General features: G+C 42.0%; 1 protein-coding gene across 1 annotated transcript in view; it reads left to right on the top strand.

The window, feature by feature from the left end:
- Positions 1 to 578: 578 nt before the first annotated feature.
- HTR2C (5-hydroxytryptamine receptor 2C) overlaps positions 579 to 21,940 on the top strand; it is a 195,176-nt gene continuing 173,814 nt past the window's right edge. The window contains exon 1 of the mRNA XM_088452639.1: positions 579 to 992. Within this exon, the coding sequence (XP_088308765.1) occupies positions 614 to 992 (379 nt within the window). The 5' untranslated portion in view covers positions 579 to 613. The remainder of the gene's footprint in view (positions 993 to 21,940) is intronic.

Here is a 21,940-nt window from a genome sequence, read left to right as displayed (position 1 = left end):
AATTCACCATAAAGCATAGACACATTTTTAAACTGATAGAATATTGCTGGATCTGTTTAATTGCCCTTCTATGCATACACACAATTACTGTTTGCTGCAGTAAGAGAGGAAAAATAAAAAAAACCCACAAAAAATAAACTACAAATGGCAAACATGGATGATCTACTGTAAATATAGTTTTTAAGAATGATTTATTCAACTTTTATGTATTATATGAAGTTTTATACTGTCATGTAATTTTTAAGAATGTACTGATCAAAGAGTAATGCTTTATAGATGTACTATAGAATTACAAACTACCTAGAAAATGATCCTGTTCTATAATGTACAGTACACTGTAATCACATTAAAAACAATGATATTTTTTTCCTCTGTTTGCAGGATGCTTGACCAGAGAATGAAGTGGACACTGCAGGTACTTCTGTCCTTTTGGGTCAAAAATCAATTGTCATCTAACTGTCAACACAGCAATAAGACTTGGAACATTATGGAAGATCAACTTGTCTGGTTTTTGGGCAGTGGACAATACTTAGCACTGTTGCTCACAGTTCTTTATCTGAAATTAAATGTTTCCCTAAAGCACAATCGGTAATAGCTACAGTACCTGCAGACGATGAGTACTTTTAGCGGCACAGGGATGCTCATCGGCTTGACCACAGTATCGGTTACCCTAGATATCAGTATACACAATGGACTGATGGCCTGGCATATTAACAGCAATGTGACTTTAAATCAGAGTATGTCAACGCTGGATCCTAATGTATCCGAAAAGGTAGAGATATCCCAACCATCTCTTGGCAAGAACTGGTCAGCCCTTTTGACTTTGATTATCATTATTTTAACAATAGGGGGAAACATCCTAGTCATTATGGCTGTATCACTGGAGAAGAAACTTCAAAATGCAACCAATTTCTTTCTCATGTCCCTTGCTGTGGCAGATATGCTGGTGGGAATTTTGGTCATGCCTGTGTCTCTAATTACAATTTTGTATGGTAAGTAAGCTTTAACGATTTTCTTTTAGACTGTAAAATTGTATATTATATATATTTCCAAATGTTTTGCATTGAATCATGCATTTCAATAACTGTGATTCAACTTGGACTTCAACTAAAGGACATGATGTTCTCACATCAGTTGAAATGGAGAAAGCAGAGGTATTTTGGGTGATTGGTAATGTGCTTACAAGCAAGACCAAATGCAAGGAACCTTGCAGGCAGATGGTTTCCAGCTTATTGTGATTTGGCTTAAAGCTGAGTGCACTGTTCTATACAAACTAAAAAGATCAACAAGAACTTAATATTAAATATCCCTTTGAAAACGAATCTACCATCCATCTCTCCATCTGGGACTGTTCGATTGAGCACTTAGACGGCTATTTACACTAATTGTACGGTTTCTACCTTTATAAATATTCACATTAAGTATGTATTTGTGAGCGCCCTTTTTCTCCATTTGTTGTGTTACTATCTATTGCATATCTGTCTAACAGAGATATCTAGAGAAAGGTGTAGCTGTCTATTGTATTTTCTGGTATACTCTAGTTTTTTTTATATATTTTTTTCAAAATTAGCGCACAGTGAGAGCATTTGTCTGTCTATATATACACACACATACAGTGGCCATATCTATATATTATATATATATATATATATATATATACAGCAGACATATATAAATGCAGAATATATTTGTATGTACACTGTATTTATATATATATATATATATATATATATATATATATATATTAAACTAGATAGACATAGTTAAGTAATTTAATTTTCTTTTTACAATTCTAGAAATAGGTAAACTCAAATGGGTCATTTGCATCGTTTTATGTATGTGCAGTATATTTTCTTCTCTGCAAATATGTTTACTTTTTGCAGATAGGGCAGGACAAAATGAACAGCAATGATTTACAATTCACCTTATTATTTATTGGTTCAAAATAAAAAAAATTATGGCAGAATGGGATGTCATTTAAGATAGTGTGAGTGTGTGTGTGTGTGTGTGTGTGTGTGTGTGTGTATATATATATATATATATATATATATATATGGTATAGTATTTATTTTTGCTTATAGCTATGTAGTTTTATTGTTATATTCACCTCTGTGTGTAGTGCTCATAAATCAGTGTTTCCTTACTATTCCCATAGCTTTCCACCCACAGGCTGAATATTCATAAAACTGTTCAATAGGCATTTAATTGCTTAGATAATAAAACGTGGGTATAACCAGAAGTCATCAATTTTTATGCAACCCTCCACAACTATCAGAGAGAAAGACAGCAAATCATTTCACTTACAAAAGAGAGAATGAAGTTATCAGTAGTGTACAGGAACCTCTATCTTGTACATCCTGATATTAGATAATAGATATTTCACTCATCTTTGCTACCGCTAAGTGGTTTCACTTTCCAAGGAGAATTGCAGTCCTAAGTACTAAACCACCAAATAGGATATGATCACTGTTCCTGATAGAACTGTTTATTATCTCAGTTTTGAGTGTAAAAGTTTTGGACCACCCCTATGCCTTTATTTGAATCAGACCTCTGCATTTGGCATTGAATAGGAACACTGAAAAGCACAGGCACATTCCCGCTGAAAACAGTCCCGTGATTGGTAGAGTGATCAATCCACATCATATAACATCACACATTTAGGTACCTATTTATCAAGCTTTTTTTTCAGAAAATTATGTAGAAACGGTAGTTTCTGCATAATTTTCTGGATTGTTACTATGTACTAATAGCGCAATGCAGGATATTTCACAGAAATCTCTGGCAGAGTGCTAATTAGCACCGCAGATCACAGTTTTATCAATTATTATCAATGGGGACTATTATCTGACCCCTATGAACCAAACTTCAAAAACTGAAGCTTGTCGGAGTTTGTACCCATTAGTTTACATCATCTTGAGATGGTGTAAGTTGCTTTAAGCTTATGGATGCTTAGGATCATCTGATCTCTCTCCACAAGCCTCCATCCGGCAATGGGAGCTAACACTGTGTGCAGTTTGTGAAAGACTTCTGCAATATGCCGGGTATATAACTCGCAGGAACAGTGGTTACCGCAACCACTTTCCCTGTGAGTTTCCCTTAGTACATAGCAGGAATATTTTCATTAAAAATTAAAAAATCCGCTGAGATATCGATATTTAAAATTCGCGGAAGTTCCGCAATCTTAATACAAAGGGCGGCAAGTGCTAAATTGAAAATGCGGTAAAACTCCAGAGAATTCAGTTGTCGGGGGTTTTACCACATTTTTCATATTTACTAAGCACCAGAATGCGATGCATTCCGGTGCTTCAACCCGGTGGGTAACGCCATCTTCAGGTGGTGTTACCCAATAGAAGCCTATGGGCTTCTTATCGGGATGACCCCCCTGAGAGGGATCCAATTGGATCCCTCCCATCTCCCCCTACGGGCCGCAACCTTCTGCATAAGCTCAGAAGGACACCGGAGGGACTTCTGGGTGTTAAGCCCGGAAGTCTCTCTATCCAAGGGCATCGCAAAGGTCAGATCTTATCGGGAGAGCTGTCCTTTGCGAGTACATACTGCAGTAATCAATTGCAATATGTACCTGATGAGAGGCGGGATGTACCGCATCGCAGATGCGACGCTTAGTACATCCTGCCCATAAGCCCCTAAATCCCAGAACACATGTTTGCTTCCAGTTATTTAAAGTCGTTTACTATAAAAAGAAAAAAAAAGAGAAAAATAACATTACAGGCTTAAAATTAGAATAAAAGTGTAATCATATTTCTGAAAAGAATGTAGAATGACTATAAAAAGAAATATCTGACCCCTCTTATTAGCACTTTGGGTAACCCTACGTCCCCATTTCCTCTGTGCTATGATGTTTCTGCATGAAACGGAGCCTCTGTACAGGAAAACCTGATTTATAGAGCAGACTGCAGCACAGAGCTAAGCCTTGCAGAGGCCTACTGCAGCTCCAACACAGCAATGTAATTATATTTTAAGGTCCTATTGGCAAAATTTCGTAAGAGAATAGTCCCATTAATTTAGGAAAAAAGGAAAAAAGTGGGTGAGAAACTGGTGGAATTTGATAACAAGGGAAAAGGGAAGGACACAGACAGCAAAATGTATACAGGTATTCATGATGATTATGTTACAATTAGTAGGTATATTAACACAGAAACTCGCCATATTGACAAGTTTTGGTTTAGAAAGCAGATTTATATTCCATCCCCTTCCTATCAGCCATCTACAATCTTTGCGGGAACAGCAGGCAGCACAAAACTTCCATTTAGGGGTATATTTACTAAAGTGCGGGTTTATAAAGGGGGGAGATGTTGGCCATAGTAACCAATCAGATTCTGCTTATAATTTATCTAGCACCTTCTAGAAGCTAATAGCTAGAATCTGATTGGTTGCTATGGGCAACATCTTCACTTCTATAAACCCACACGTTAGTAACTAAATGTACCCCTTAGAGTGCCAACTTATAGTTAACATTTAAGGGAGTTTTAACGTCAGCTTATAAAGTGTATGCAGGTTTGTTTAAACAAAACATACTTTGACCATGGTGTTGTCACTTTGGCTCCGCACAAGCTGTCTGATGCGCATTCAACAAGCTTAAAACGTATCTTTCTAACTATGGCAAGTTTCTAAGTCTACTGTGGACTTATTATAAAGTGACTGGAACTCACAGTTTCAACTTCACAATTGTGATCAGGGGCAGCTTTAAGCCCAGAACTATTAACATCACCCTCACCACTATCAGCAAAGACATCGGTGTAACATTTTTGAAATCGCCATCTATTTGTGTTGTTTTTCTTAAAGGAGACTGATATTTCATCATATAGTAGGTTTGTCTCAAATTCAAGAATATTGGACCTTAAAGATGGCGATAGACCTTTTATTTACTTGTCACTTACCTTGTTATTCATGATATAGAAATGAAAAATAATTTGTTACCTACTGAATTAGAAACATTCTTGGTGCTTGTTTTGCAAGATTGTTGGCATTGAGAAATAGTAGTTTAATTGTCTGGTATTGCTTCACTAGTTTCATTTAGCCTTTGCTAAATTACATTATTCTACTGTTTTTGGAACATTTGATGGAGAGGTGTACAGTACTCCTCAGATGCACATGATGGGGAAGGTCATTTTTTAAAATGTTTATTATATGCCTGATGAATGGCAGCTTTGTCTAGTTGTGTCACTGATGCTCTTAATTAGCACCATTCAATGCAACTTCACAAGTACTTTAGGCTCTTGAAATCTGTATACAGGGATTGCGTTGCACTGATGAGAACTGATGTTTTTCACTTATTCATTTTTATGCATTCTAAATACGTTGGTTGATAACGCAGTACTAGTTTGAGTTTTCTGAACCTATTTGTCCTTGATATAAGTGTCACTACTTAAAGAAAGCTGTACCCTACATAAATCTGTTGTTCTCTAATAGATTCAGAGTCACCCTATGGCTCAGTTGAATGTAAAATAGGCAAACTAAGCAGTGCTTGTATGTATCAAGTGTGCACAGAACCTAAGAGAAGATGAAGACTAGAATAGTCAGGGGTCAGGGCCTCTGAGAAGTCTCAGATCATGTCATCACTAAAAATCCTGAATACTTGTGAATGCAGACGTTTATCCCCATAACAATCCAGGAAGAATGAGTGGAAGAGGGGCTGTAGGATACCTTTATAAGGCTATAGAGACGAACAAGATGGGTTTTTTTTTACTACTGATTAGCATCTGTACATCCCACAGCCAGACTTAAGGTTTCAATTCTACTTGTATGAAAAACAAAGTCTTGTTACAATATTTACAGTACATACAGTTATATCATATACATTTTATTTTTATGTACTATATTATCTGTATTAATCATAGCAAGGTTCTCTTGCCCTAGTAACTGATATATGGCATACTCATTTTGTTAGGATATACATATTTAATAATATTACTTATAAAGTATATCTTCCCTGTATACGATTTTAAGTATATTGTGATTACTAGTCAATTATTTGCACCAAATAGACTTCAAACAGAGTTGAATGCAGGGATACTCTAGAAACTTACAGGCGAAAATACATCTGCATACTTACTGTAATTAAGTTGCATGTATCCTACAAAGACCCCTATTTACTACAATCCGCATTTCAAATGTGGATTGTAGTGTGATAATTTCACCTAAATTTGCATTGTAAATTTAGGAATTATCATGAGAATGTACTAACATTCTCAAGCAGGATTGCGAGAAAGCTCTGTCCCTACGAATCCCCACCGCACAATTCTCACTGTATTTTTTGTAAAAAATACAGAGAGAGTGCTTCTGCACATGCATCAACACTGGCTAGTGCTACCCCTTCCCCCCCACAGCACCCTCCCCTGCATGCCGAAACTACCCCGCAACCCCCCTGCTACCATTTACCACTGTGATTGGTGAACTCTCTCCTCCAGTCAGCTGGTCTCCGGGGCTCCTGGTCTGTGACCCTGATCAGCTTTGCTGTAAACTGAGATGCCGGTTTACAGCAAAGCTGACCGGGGTCACAATGCAGGAGCCCAGAGACCAGCTGACCAGAGGAGAGAGATCACCCCTGATTGGCAGACCCCTGGCTGCAGATAAGTTTTTTTTTTTTTTTATATATATATATATATATATATATTTTCTCTTTGCAGTGATCAGCTTGTGGTCTATTTAGACTACAAAACTGATCACAGAGGCTGGCTCTGCTCTGCCTGTCAGAGCACAGCAGGAGTCCGGGAACCTGGGGGAACCCTGATGGCGATGTTATAGCAGAGCCCCACCCAGTATTTTTTCACAATTTCCCCTTAGTAAATTTCAGGCAGATTGCATTACCCATTACAAGTATGGGAAATGTTATCTGCTTGCTAAAGAAATGTGAATTAAAGGGCTTGGATTAGTTTGTGATGAAAACTACTCCAATTGCCCTTTAATACTTTTCATTAAAACTAAAATAATGTGAAAAGGGTGTGAAAACACCCTTTTTCATATTATTTTAGTAAAAAAAAAGGAAAAGAGTGATAAATAGAGCCCAAAATGTGCAACTTAAAATATATGTGATAGGAGTAAGATACACCAGTCATCATTATCAACACATATAAATATCCAAAACGGTGCAGCGGAAGAAACTAACAAAATAACAATTGACCAATGTTACATTCCATATATTCGTCTTATTTTAATAGCTGAAAGAAATCACCTGTTTTCTCTATATTAGGCGTAACATAAGTACATAGATTACATAGATTCTTGTGCTATTGGAGGCATTTACTGGTTAACCAACTTTAGCATTGCACTGTTAGCTGGATGTAGTGTAAGTACTGAAACTTTTCAGATGACAAACACCAGCTTTGGTAAAGCCAATGATGGAAATCACTCAGTATCATAAGCAGCAGCGGCTCCTGCCCTCTTACCTGAGGGGGGCAGCTGCTGCTTCTGGTTCTGGGGCCTGCACAATGAATGTCAGGCACAGGGACTTGCACATGAGCGGCGATAGCCCCGCCCATGCGCATAACAGTAGACCAACTTCTTGGGGCTGCATTGGTAACAGCCCAGAGAAGCCGTGTAGGGCTGCCTGAAAGGCAGAGCAGCGGCTTCCACTGGAAGTCACTCTCTGCTTATGGCAGCCCAGACTGGCAGTCCCTTGGGGCTGCCTGTCCTGTGCGTGACTGGCAGGTGGCGCTTCCAATAGGAAGCCACCTCCAGTCACAGTGTAGCCAGTGCAGTCACGGACTGCACTGGCTCACTGAAGTGGAGGATTTTACCTTCTGCAGCCTCGCAGCCCCTAGGTAAGATCCACCACTGATCATAAGACAACAAGGCTGAGATTTACTTACCCGTAGGTTGCCAGGCTCTTTAACCACGTAACTGATGATTTTTCCAGCAAAACCGGTCAGAAATTGCCTGGTCCGCAGGAAAGTCTGGGTAGTCAGAAAAGATCCGTTCTGCACATGTATAGAACAAATTTTCTCTTAAAAAACACAGCTGGGGGGTGCGGACACACCTCGTCAGCTGAAGTACAGCTGGCTGCGTTCGCATCAAAACCAACAACGTCAGTTAAGTGGATAAAGGGCGGTTTGTAAAATATCAAAGTTTCAAAGTTCATGATTTTATACTGCATAGCTTAAATACCACATAGCTTAAAACTTCCATCCCAATTATTATACATGGAAGGTACTGTATACAGTATAAACTGTATCATGTGTTATGCATCAGTCTGCCAAACCATATTGTAAGCTTCTACATTTTTACTGAAAAACAGACTTAATGCCCCAATCCTAAATAAATAAATATTAATGTTCCCATAATGAAGAATTTGCTCCAGCCAGGATTGAATGGAAGAAAAATTATGTTATTTGGATGTATTTTTATATGTATTATAAATGATTCAATCATAAACTGTCCCAGTGTATGTCAGCAAAGTCCCAACTTGTAATCTGTAGGTAGGGTGTTCTTTAATATGTTTCCATAAAGTCTGTATATAATTCCAGTCCCTATTGAAGAAATGTCTGTATTTATGTCCAGGAATGAAATAAACTCTTATGGAGAAAGTTCATGGACAGTCTCAGAATGATTATGCCGTGGTATCTGTAGGATGGGTGTTCTTGTAATACAAACTGGTGACAACACAACCCTCTTCGTTCTCCTCTCTACCTCAAATATAATACATTTGCACAGTATCAGGAACATACGCATGTATCAATAAATTGTTGAATTAGACCGAAGTTCATAGTGTATATCCATATAGTACAATTTACTTGCATTTATATTAACCCTCCCCACCACCTCTACAAGCATCGGGACTTGGAGAACCAGCAGGAACAAACTGCATCATTTGGTGATTACATGCATTTCTTGCCTATCCTGCACCATCGTGTTCACCAAGTTCCTGATACTGTGCAAATATATTATATTTGAGGTGGAGAGGAAAACGAGAGGGTTGCGTTGTTACCAGCTTGTATTATAAGAACACCCATCCTGCAGATCTCATGGGACAATCATTCTGGGACTGTCCATGAACTTTCTCCCTAAGAGTTTATTTCATTCCTAGACATAAATACAGACATTTCTTCAACAGGGACTGGGATTATATACAGACTTTATGGAAACATATTAAAGAACACCCTACCTACAGATTACAAGTTGGGACTTTGTTGACATATAGTGGGACAGTTCATGATTTAATCATTTAAGATACATATAAGAATACATCCAATTAACATAAGAGGATTGCCCCCAGAGCGCACCACAACTGTTCCATATTTAATTATTAACCTTGAGAAAGGCCTATTGGCTGAAACGCATTGGGGACACGTGACCTGCTGTACTGGAATAAGATCAGAGCATGCCGCTGTGAGAACAAACAACATCAAAGGACTGTAGTGGTAGGTGGATCTGGAAAGTATCTGTGTTCACCCATTTCCCTGGCAGCTCATAATACCAGCAATAGTAGGGACTACAAGGAGATACAACTCAGAAATACACCAGTGAGGTTGTCACTAATCAGTGGTAAAAGGGAGACGTAGGCACTAAGGAGCTCATTCCGACCCAGACGCTAAGCTGCACTCTCACGCAGCTAAAAGGGGCAGGGTATGCAAATGCAGTGATCGCACTGTCTGGTGAATGCACGCCCTCTATGTCTTAGAGAGCGATGGTAGATCGAACGCACGCCGGTATAAAGACACCCACTTTTCCCTTTTAACACACATCATCTCCAGGAAGTGTAGGTACAATCAGAGCCATCGTGAGCCATCGGAGCTGCACGCAGCGCTTGAGGTAGACCTTACCCCGCCGCAAACACTGTGATCACGGCAGGCTGAAACACAACCAAGTGACATGTACAATGACGCATCTTTCCTAATTATGCACACCCAAAAAACTAAATTTTGATGGCCAGACACGCCTGCTTTCGCAGCACCTTCCCCTGTTACCACCCACAAACGGCGCTATCTGCCACTCAAAATAGCGTCCTGTCTGTGTACTATGAACGCACGATTCCTGATCGCACTGAGTGACACATGCATGCGCATATTGACGCAAACGCATGCACAAACGGGCGACTATCGCCCAAACTATCGTGCATCTGCGGCTTAGCGAGCAGGTCTGAATCAGGCCCTAAGTGCTATACAGGAAGAGGTACCCTAAAAGAAACTACTTATGTAACCAGCAAACCAAGTGTAAGGAGGACTTTGACTTTTATACAGAAAAGTCAACCACACAGATTGCTACACTGTTTTAAGGAGACATAGGCACACTGTGCTATATGGAAAGAGGCACTCTAAAGGAGCCGTCTGACTTCACCTAAAACCACCCCAAGCTATGATTCAGGACATTATCTAAATTGATATTAATAGTGGTTGCGCTGGAGTGCTGTGTCTCCAATAGACCATTTTAGACCATTTGGATTCTTGCTTCATTTTATATATACATATATCCTAAGGATAACATACATACAACATATAGGTGAGCGCTGGACACATAAACCCTTTGCTTGATATTTATGAATTACGAGTCTGGACAGCTTGTGTCCAGCGGCTTACGATACTAAGGCAGGACCACCGAAACGCGTGTGTATTAGAACTCCAGAGAACCCATATTTCCATGCTTGACAACTTCTAAGAGTGCACCTAGATGGGAGGTGTGTGGGGGCATGGTGCAGTGATTTGTTGTAGTTATTCAAATCTATGATTCCCAGCACAAGAGCCACGTCGACACGATTCAAATTGAAACGCATGAGGAACCTGCTTAAACTACCCACTTCACTCGGGAAGTGGATGGCAGCAAGCAGAAATGAACCACATGAGAGAGTCTGGCCTACTCTTCCTGGAGTCCAGGAGAGCCACCGGAAATTCAGGAGTCTCCTGGACATTCCAGGAGAATAGGTAAGGATGCCTATTTCTATTTTGGAACACCAGCCCATTCACTGATTCAAAGTTTTTGTTCGATAATACTGCAGTTATGACTATTGCCATGAAAGTGAGTGAGACAGGAACTGCTTTTAATACATGTGTCCCTGTTGTGTGGTTGAATAATTTTATTACATACTGTAGATCATAGGTTCTCAAACTCGGTCCTCAGGACCCCAAACAGTGCATGTTTTCCAGGTCTCCTCACAGAATCATAAGTGAAAATCATTAGCACCACCTGTGGATCTTTTAAAATGCTTTAGTGAGTAATGAATACACCTGTGCACCTGCTGGGTGACCTGGAAAACGTGACCTGTTTGGGGTCCTGAGGACCGAGTTTGAGAACCACTGCTGTAGATTAAGAAATGCACTTTCACCAAACGCACATATTGAAGGTGAGAAATGCATCTCATTGTAAGTATAGTCTGGATTTACAGCACCTCTGACCAGCCAGCGATTGCAGGTCCTTTTGCGGAAAAGCCGTAGACATTCTGATTAATAAGATCTTCTTTGGTTTCGTGTGAGATCGTTTATCATTTAACATTTTTTTTCCCTAAACGGTTAGTGTCATTAAATTACATAAACATTTTAAAGAAGGGAGTTCTTTAGAAGAAATTAACAGATGACAGGGTGGGTGAAACAATATGGAAAGGCTTGTTTGTTAATCCTTCCTGTCGTCCATTAATTTATTTATAAGAAAATGATTTATTAGCTGTGAACCGGCTTTGGTGGTAATGACATTCTTTTCTGGCAAGACAGATTAATGTTGTGTAAAGTTACTTTGCTTCCTAAAATAATTGCTTTCTATTAAAACATAAATGTGCGCTAACATGAACAATGTCCTCTACCACCACATTAGATACTTAAGTATATGCCGGACCAGAATCTATTTATGCAGATATCTCCCTGATAATATTTGAAAGATGCAGACTCCATTAACCTAGGGTCTTAGTCCTAGTCAGTCAATAGCCCCAAGCAAGCCAGGAAATGTGTTACGAGCATTCACCAGCAATGCTACATCCGGTGAATGTAACATTTGCTTCCAGGCCACTGATGATATGTGCACACCTTGCTGATGACAGTGGTCTTTGTCAGACACTCATGATTTCTTCTACAGGTATTAAGTATGATAGAAGAATATTTATTTCATTATTAAGTGCCTCAGAATTTGAAAGGAGGACGGACATTAATTAAAACGCATTAAATCAAAGAGACCATTGTGGATTTCCTTACAATAAAACGGTTATGACCGTTGAAAGTTGGTGTCTTAGGGCCTGGTTTAGAGCCGCACGCAATGCTGATGTTCATGTACTTGAGCAATTTTTTTACTATTGTGCGTACGAGAAAATCCCTAAAAATTCTTTTGGCTCATGTCAGAAATCTCTTGGAAAGGTACTGGGCATTCATTGGTGGAGACTGGGAGGGGGCTAAACACATGCACGGAGTTGGTCTGTCTTATGGGCGTGTTATGGGAGTGTTGAGGACATGTCACTGAAGTAGTTGCATACACAGATGCTCAATCGTTAACTTTGGAGGCCGTACTCAGACAGAAAATCTGCACCTCCCATAGGGTTGGTGCAACCAATGGTGGCATCTAAAGATGCACCAGGCAGCATTACAGCATCTACAGATGCTCAAAGTGGGCGTTTCAGTCCTTGCACATTCATATGCACAGATGTACACCAGGGAAGGGCTAATAGCAGCATTTGCATAAAGTTACAGACGGACAACCGCCAAAAGACTGCATCCACCTCTAAATCAGACCCTTAGCCTCCTTATTCATATTGCAAATTGTTATGAGCAAGTTTAACTACAACACTCACTATAAACACCCCACATTTTCAGGATATTTATCAACTACATGCTGGGGTGATGTTAGGCTCTCTATCACCTTGGGCAAATATCCAGCCTCCCCCCTTGCCCCTCCAGTAGATAGTAATCACTGAAATGTTTGTAGGGTGAATGTAAAATGTATTACACTAAGGTGCTAGTGTCTGCTCCATTGCTTCTGTGGTTCTGGCATGTCTTCACTTTTAAATGGAGCATGCAGGCTCCACGGTCTGTAGAGAGATCACCAGTTGAAAACTTGTGGCATGCCATGTTCCACATTATGTATGCGTTCCACTGGAAGGGGGCATGGGTATGACGGTATGCATGGCATTTAAATAGTACCCTGTGGTGGAACACTTCAAACGGTCCTTGATTCTAGTGCTAACCTGTGGAATGGCAGAGATACCACCCCTCATACCAACAAATTGGTCAGAAGTCATAATTTTCACAATATTGATTTTTACACCATGTGTCCTGTTCAGAGAAATCAGGATTCAGCTTTTTATGGGTTTAGGTACAAGTTATACTTCTATTCTTTCTCATAGCCATTAAAGCTCTGTACTGCTGTCTGTTTCCTGGAGCTTGTAATGAGATCCTATAAACTGCTGCATCATTACGCTGACCTTGAGCGAGTAAATCCTGATAGAGCCTTCACTGTGATTTTTTTTTGACCCCCAAGAAAGAATGATTCACAGAATAAATAGGATAAATCCTTTATAACATATCTGGAGGATCAACAGTTCTACATATTTTAAATTAATCCCATCAGCTTTGTTAGCATTCAAAGCAGGACACGCTAAAGCCTGCCAACTCTGTCTCATACAAAAGGATATACTAACAATATGAATATAACCCATAAATATATACTCGCATTATATGAAGTTGTCTACATTATATATACACTCTTGGCATCTAGTAGTACTCAAAAAGAAAAGCTATGACTGATTTTTTTGCATGTAAGAGTCAAATTTATGATTTACGATCTGTTTCAAAAATTGCAGTGTATTTATACTGTTTCCTTTATTTTACTGTATCTTGGCTTCTGTTACATTGTGAATGTGTTTCTCACTATGGTCTATTCATCAAGAGAAAAATATCCCCTGTGATAATTAATGACTGAACTTTGAACTTGCTGCAAGTTCAATCCCAGTATTGGAGGCATTCATCATACCTCCTATACTTACAGTAATTATCACTTCCAAAAAGCTGCTCTTTTTGCGGAGACAGCTTTCATCTGCTTCACTGTCTCTTCGCAGCCTGTCTTGAAGCTGCACATGCACACCTTTTAAGACAGGCTGTGAAAAGATAGTGAAGCAGCAGGAGAAAAGCCGGGGAATGCAGCCCCCCACCTGCTAACCCACTAACCTGCTCGTTCTCCCCCACTCGCCCCTGGATAATCCTGCTATCTGTCCCCTGACCTCCCCCCCGCTGCCTCCCAATGCCGTGGGAGTTCATGGCCCTCAATAAGACAGTGCAGCCTACAGCATCAGTCTGCCGCTGTTGTACCCTCTCCCTTGCTCCCGGCTCACTGGAGGAGAGCTCGGGGAGGCAGGAGGGAGCTATATTAAGGTAAGAGGACACAGCAGGGAGGGATCGGGTGCTGTACGTCATCTCAGAGTGGCGTACAGTATCACTGTCACATTCCTTAAAAAATGCTTTTTCATTACTTAATGAATTACATAATTTCCACATCCCCGTGGAAATTATCGGGACACAATTGTAAGTAACTAGGAGATATTATTGATATCTCCTGTTATGCGTTTGATGAATAACCCTGACACTTAATTTCTTCAAAAATAGGTGAAAATCTTAATTTTCATCTACTTTTGTAGAATTTAAATGATGATGAATAGACCCCTATGTGACTCAGGCAGAGTTGGGCATTTGTCTGTTTTTTTTGTGTAAGAAATGCTTATACGTACGTACAGTGCAAGCATACCAAAAAATGTACAGATACTTCCGTATCCAAATCTTAAACTTCTGACTTTTTGTGACTAGCAACCGCTGATGCAATGATACATAATAATTATAGAGATGATCAGCAGCAGGTCTATCTAGTCTCCTGTTGAATGGCAGATTGCGTACTGCTCCTACAGCTTATAGTCCTTAAATCATTGTCAAGGTAGCTATACTGTCTGTTTCCATTACATACCTGATACTTCAATTTGGACTGTGGCAGGAAAGAAGATTCTTGTTTAATTTTTAAGGGGGAAAATTACAGATTTTTTTTATTAAACTTAAGGTTGATTTACTTCAATTTCAACTTAATTTGTAATTATATTTTGAAATTTCAACTTTCGCATATTGTAATACCTGCCATGACACTATTTTCTCTTCTATATGTTTCATTCTATTATTATATTGGTACAAATAGGGTAATATGATTTAAGCATTTACTACTAATACTGTCAAGCTCCTACACTATCATTTGATGTACGTTTACACACTTGATGCTAAGGTCACTGTTTTGCAGCTGGACGCTTGCTAAGATATATTCGGCTGAGCATCTATTTTGAGCTGGGAATTACATAGGGGCTGATTCAGCAGAGGATGGAATTTCAAAGCCACACACAAGCAGCTTTGCAGTTCCATCCTTGCAAATGCAACAGGAGGTGTCTGACACCTCCTGCATCTGCGATCCCAGTGCGTCACAAGCTGGGATAACCATTGCGACCATCGGTAGGGATGGTGGATGGCGCCATTCACTGAGAAAGCCTCAGCTTACGCTGGCTGGCCAGCTTGCAAGGCAGGGAAACTGTGTCTGTAGACACAGATGCCACTCCCAGAAATGCGACCAGACCCCCATTTCTGAGAATTCCGGCCGACCCTGCACCGCTCCGTAAATACCTCTGCCTTTCAATCAGGCAGAGGCATAGCAGGGGCTGCATGCAATAACGCAGGACACGTTCTGCACATGCGCAGAATGGATCCTGCGCATGCACAGATTCCCGATAATCGGGAATCTGCATTCAGAATTTCACTTACATGCAGAGCTGAATCAGGAACATAACAAAGCGAGCGTTCTTTTGTTGGACAGATCTTGGCCATAGACTTCAATGGGTAGAACGCCGAGTGCGCCTAGTCACAGCTCGGGGACAGCTCTGCTATGCCGCGATGTGTGATGCTGTGCTCGCAATCATGAGGGCAACTAGATCTATATATGTATGTGTGTATATATATATATATTAGGGGTGAGCGGGTTCGGATTTCTGAAATCCGAACCCCCCCGAGCCCCCCCGATCCGAGTCCGATCCGAGTCAGGCTCGACTTTTCCCGCCTGACTCGGATCTGAAATCGAGGCAAAACGTCATCATCCCGCCTTCCGAGTCTCGCGGGTTTTGGATCCTATATAAGGTACCCGCGTCGGCGCCATTTTCTCACTCGGCTGTGGACAGTGAAGAGGGAGGGTGGGAGTTAGGGCTGTGTAGTGTAGTGTAGTGCTGCTGTTGTCCACTACTTCAAAGTCCATAGGGGCTGGCTGTGTTGTGCTGTGCTGCTGTTGTTAATAGGGGCTGTGTCCACTACTTCAAAGTCCATAGGGGCTGGCTGGACTGTGTTGTGCAGTCAGTTCTCCATAGGGGCTGTGTCCACTCCAAAGTCCTGTGCAGTGTCCCAGTCCTAAAGGGGTGTTGTAGTGTTGTCCAGGGGCTGCTCTGTCCATCAGGGGTGCTCCCCCCAAGTGCTAAAAAAATAATATATTTTCTGTGTTTGTGAATTGTGTGCGCAGTAGCCGCACGTGCATCAACAAAGTAGTGCCAAGCGTGCGCCTGTGTCATAAGTAAAGGGCCGGCTGGCTTGACCGTTAAGGGTGCTGTAACCCCCGAAAGTACACTCCAGTCCAAACCAAAAAAAAAATTATTTTGTGTGTTTGTGAATTGTGTGCGCAGTAGCCGCACGTGCATCAACAAAGTAGTGCCAAGCATGCGCCTGTGTCATAAGTAAAGGGCCGGCTGGCTTGACCGTTAAGGGTGCTGTAACCCCCGAAAGTACACTCCAGTCCAAACTAAAAAAAAAATTATTTTCTGTGTTTGTGAATTGTGTGCGCAGTAGCCGCACGTGCATCAACAAAGTAGTGCCAAGCGTGCGCCTGTGTCATAAGTAAAGGGCCGGCTGGCTTGACCGTTAAGGGTGCTGTAACCCCCGAAAGTACACTCCAGTCCAAACCAAAAAAAAAATTATTTTCTGTGTTTGTGAATTGTGTGTGCAGTAGCCGCACATGCATCAACAAAGTAGTGCCAAGCGTGCGCCTGTGTCATAAGTAAAGGGCCGGCTGGCTTGACCGTTAAAGGGTGCTGTAACCCCCAAAGTACACTCCAGTCCAAACCAAAAAAAAAATTATTTTCTGTGTTTGTGAATTGTGTGCGCAGTAGCCGCACGTGCATCAACAAAGTAGTGCCAAGCGTGCGCCTGTGTCATAAGTAAAGGGCCGGCTGGCTTGACCGTTAAGGGTGCTGTAACCCTCAAAGTACACTCCAGTCCAAACCGAAAAAAAAAATTATTTTCTGTGTTTGTGAATTGTGTGCGCAGTAGCCGCACGTGCATCAACAAAGTAGTGCCAAGCGTGCGCCTGTGTCATAAGTAAAGGGCCGGCTGGCTTGACCGTTAAAGGGTGCTGTAACCCCCAAAGTACACTGCAGTCCAAACCAAAAAAAAAAATATTTTCTGTGTTTGTGAATTGTGTGCGCAGTAGCCGCACGTGCATCAACAAAGTAGTGCCAAGCGTGCGCCTGTGTCATAAGTAAAGGGACGGCTGGCTTGACCGTTAAAGGGTGCTGTAACCCCCAAAGTACACTCCAATCCAAACCAAAAAAAAAATTATTTTCTGTGTTTGTGAATTGTGTGCGCAGTAGCCGCACGTGCATCAACAAAATAGTGCCAAGCGTGCGCCTGTGTCATAAGTAAAGAGCTGGCTGGCTTGACCGTTAAAGGGTGCTGTAACCCCCAAAGTACACTCCAATCCAAACCAAAAAAAAAATTATTTTCTGTGTTTGTGAATTGTGTGCGCAGTAGCCGCACGTGCATCAACAAAGTAGTGCCAAGCGTGCGCCTGTGTCATAAGTAAAGGGCCGGCTGGCTTGACCGTTAAAGGGTGCTGTAACCCCCAAAGTACACTCCAGTCCAAACCAAAAAAAGAATTATTTTCTGTGTTTAGCCGCACGTATATATCAAATCGATATAACATAAATGGAGGACCAAACTTTCTCCGATAAAAATAAAATAGAGAAAGATCAAGAACCATTTCCTCCTAGTGCTGAAGCTGCTGCCACTAGTCATGACATAGATGATAACATGCCATCAACGTCGTCTGCCAAGGCCGATGCCCAATGTCATAGTAGAGGGCACATACAATCCCAAATGGCAAAGTTCAGGAAAATGACCTTGAAAAAGACATTTAAATCAGCTGAAGAGAAACGTAAACTTGCCAATATGCCATTTACGACACGGAGTGGCAAGGAACGGCTAAGGTCGATCCCTAGTATGTTCATGACTAGTGGTTCAGCTTCACATGACGATGGAAGCCCTCCTCCCACTAAAAAAATCAAAAGAGTTAAGCTGGCAAAAGCACAGCGAAGAACTGTGCTTTCTAAGAAGATATCACAAATCCCCAAGGAGAGTCCAAGTGTGGTGGTGGTTGCGATGCCTGACCTTCCCAGCACTGGACGGGAAGAGGTGGCTCTTTCCACCATTTGCACGCCCCCTGCAAGTGCTGAAAGGAGCACCCACAGTCCACTTGCTGATATGCAAATTGAAGATGTCACTGTTGAAGTACAACAGGATGAGGATACTGGTGTAGCTGGCGCTGAGGAGGAAGTTGGCGAGGAGGATTCTGATGGTGATGTGGTTTGTTTAAATCAGGCTCCGGGGGAGACAGTTGTTGTCCGTGGGATGAAAAAGCCCATCACGGTCATGCCTGGGCAGAAGACCAAACATTCCACCTCTTTGGTCTGGCAATATTTCTATCCAAATCCAGACAACAACTGTCTTGCCATATGTACCATATGTAAAGGTGAAATAAGTAGGGGTAGGGACGTCAACCACCTAGGAACATCCTCCCTTATACGGCACCTGCAGCACGTTCATATAAAGTTACAGTCAAGTTCAGAAACTTTGGCTAAGACCGTTAGCAGTCCAGGGACACCTAAATCCCGTTGTCCTGTTGTATCCAAGCGCCTGCAAACCACACCGTCAACTCCCTCCTCGTCAATTTCCTCCTTAGTCAGGATCGGAAGTAGTCCTGCAGGCCATGTCACTGGCATGACTGACTCTCCTATCCGGGATTCCTCCGGAGGATCCTGCATTGCTACACCTCCTGCTGCCGCTGCTGCTGTTGCTGCTGCTGGGAGTCGTTCATCATCCCAGAGAGGAAGTAGGAACACCTCTACTTTTACTAAACAATTGACCCTCCAACAGTCCTTAGCGAGGAGGATGAAGTACGACAGCAGTCATCCTGAAGCAAAACGTATAACTGAGGCCTTGACTGCTATGTTGGTGTTAGACGTACGTCCGGTATCCGCCATTAGTGCAGTGGGATTTAGACAATTGATGGAGGTAGTGTGTCCCCGGTTCCAAATCCCGTCTAGATTCCACTTCACTAGGCAGGCGATACCGAGACTGTACAGAAACGTCAGAAAAAGTGTCCTCAGTGTCCTGAAAAATGCCGTTGTACACAATGTCCACTTAACCACGGACATGTGGACAAGTGGAACAGGGCAGACTAAGGACTATATGACTGTGACAGCCCACTGGGTAGATGTATCACCTTACGCAGCAACAGCAGCAGCGTCACCAGTAGCAGCATCTCAGAAACACCAGCTCGTTACAAGGCAGGCTACGCTGTGTATCACCGGTTTCAGTAAGAGGCACACCGCCGACAACCTCTTAGAGAAACTGAGGGAAATCATCGCCCAGTGGCTTACCCCACTTAGACTCTCCTGGGGATTTGTGATATCTGACAACGCCACCAATATTGTGCGGGCATTACATCTGGGCAAATTCCAGCACGTCCCATGTTTTGCTCACACAATAAACTTGGTGGTGCAGAATTTTCTGAAAAGCGACAGGGGCGTGCAGGAGACGCTTTGGGTGGCCCGAAAAATTTCTGGCCACTTTCGCCATTCAGCGACTGCGTGCCGAAGACTGGAGCGCCAGCAAACACTCTTGAACCTGCCCCGCCATCACCTGAAGCAAGAGGTTGTGATGCGGTGGAACTCAACCCTCTATATGCTTCAGAGGATGGAGGAGCAGCAAAAGGCCATACAAGCCTATACATCCACCTATGACATAGGCAAAGGAGGGGGTATGCACCTGACTCAAGCGCAGTGGAGAATGATTTCCGTGTTGTGCAAGGTTCTCCAGCCCTTCGAACTTGCCACACGTGAAGTCAGTTCAGACACTGCCAGCTTGAGTCAGGTCATTCCCCTCATCAGGCTTTTGCAGAAGCAGCTGGAGAAAGTGAAGGAGGAGCTAAGACGGAGCGATTCTGCTCTGCATGTGGGACTTGTGGATGAAGCCCTTCATTCGCTTTGCCAGGATTCCAGGGTGGTCAATCTGTTGAAATCAGACCACTACATTTTGGCCACCGTGCTCGATCCTAGGTTTAAAGCCTATGTGGTGTCTCTCTTTCCGGCTGACACAAGCCTGCAGAGGTGCAAAGACCTGCTGGTGAACACACTGTCAGCTGAAGCGGAACGTGACACGTCAACGGCTCCTTCTTCATTTTCTCCCGCAACTGGGGCTGCCAGGAAAAAACTTAGGTATCCTAAGCAACCCGCTGGCGGTGATGCAGGGCAGGCAGGACCAAGTTTGGACATCTGGTCCGGACTGAAGGACCTGGCAACAATTTCTGACATGTCTACTGTCACTGCATATGATACTGTCACCATTGACAGAATGGTGGAGGATTACATCGGTGACAGCATCCAAGTAGGCATGTCAGACAGTCCATACCTGTACTGGCAGGAAAAAGAGGCAATTTGGAGGCCCCTGTACAAACTGGCTCTATTTTACCTGAGTTGCCCCCCCTCCAGTGTGTACTCCGAAAGAGTGTTTAGTGCAGCCGGCAACCTTGTCAGCGAAAGGCGTAGGAGGTTGCTTCCACAGAATGTGGAGAAGATGATGTTCATCAAAATGAATTATCAGCTCTTCCAGGGAGACCAGCCTCCAGAAGGTACAGAGGGACCTGTGGTGGTGGATTCAAGTGGGGACGAGTTAATACTTTGTGAGGATGAGGATGTACACACTGAAGAGGGTGAGGAATCGGTGGATGAGGAGGATGAGGATGACATCTTGCCTCCGTAGAGCCAGTTTGTGCAGGGATACATTAATTGCCAGCTTGTTTTGTGGGGGCCCAAACGAACCAATCATTTCAGCCACAGTTGTGTGGCAGACCCTGGTGCTGAAATGATTGATTTGTTAAAGTGTGCATGTCCTGTTTATACAACATAAGGGTGGGTGGGAGGGCCCAAGGACAATTCCATCTTGCACCTCTTTTTTTTCTTTGCATTATGTACAGTTTGGGGCCTAGTTTTTCTAACTGCCATCCTGTCTGCCACTGCAGTGTCACTCCTAGATGGGTCACGTGTTTGTGCCGCCCACTCGTGTCGCTTAGCATAGTCATCCAGCTACCTCGGTGCAACCTTTTGGACATAAAAACACTATTGTGAGGTGTTCAGAATAGACTGGAAATGAGTGGAAATTAAGGTTATTGAGGTTAATAATAGCATAGGAGCAGAAAAACCTACAAATTCTGTGATTTTAGCTGTTTTTATGCTTTTTTAAAAAAAAATACAGATCCAAAACACAAAACCCAGAACCCAAAACACGGAAGGGTGGTTTTGGCAAAACCAATCCAGATCCAAAATACGAAGAAAGATCCAGATCCAAAACCAAAACACAAAACACGAAAAGTGGCCGGTGCACACCCCTAATATATATATATATATATATATATATATATATATATATAATTTTTAAATTACATGCTTTGTTATAAAAGATAATAATGTGTGTTATAGTGTATGCATTTGGTGTAATATAACTCAGAATGCTTGGTACAGCTTCTACTATAATTTTGCACTCTTTAGGCATAAATATTTATAATATTAAACTTACCTTCTTGCTTGCATTCTATATTACACAGTGTATAGTGTGGTATAGTCTAGAATAGTAAATCCTGCTGGCTAATTACTGGATCAGTCTGTGTTTGTGGTAAT

This window comes from Taudactylus pleione, unplaced genomic scaffold, assembly GCF_031769625.1.
Source record: "Taudactylus pleione unplaced genomic scaffold, aTauple2 ptg000039l, whole genome shotgun sequence".
Lineage (NCBI taxonomy): Eukaryota > Metazoa > Chordata > Amphibia > Anura > Myobatrachidae > Taudactylus > Taudactylus pleione.
Note: the sequence above shows the minus strand (reverse complement) of the source record. Positions and strands in the feature narration are given on the sequence as shown.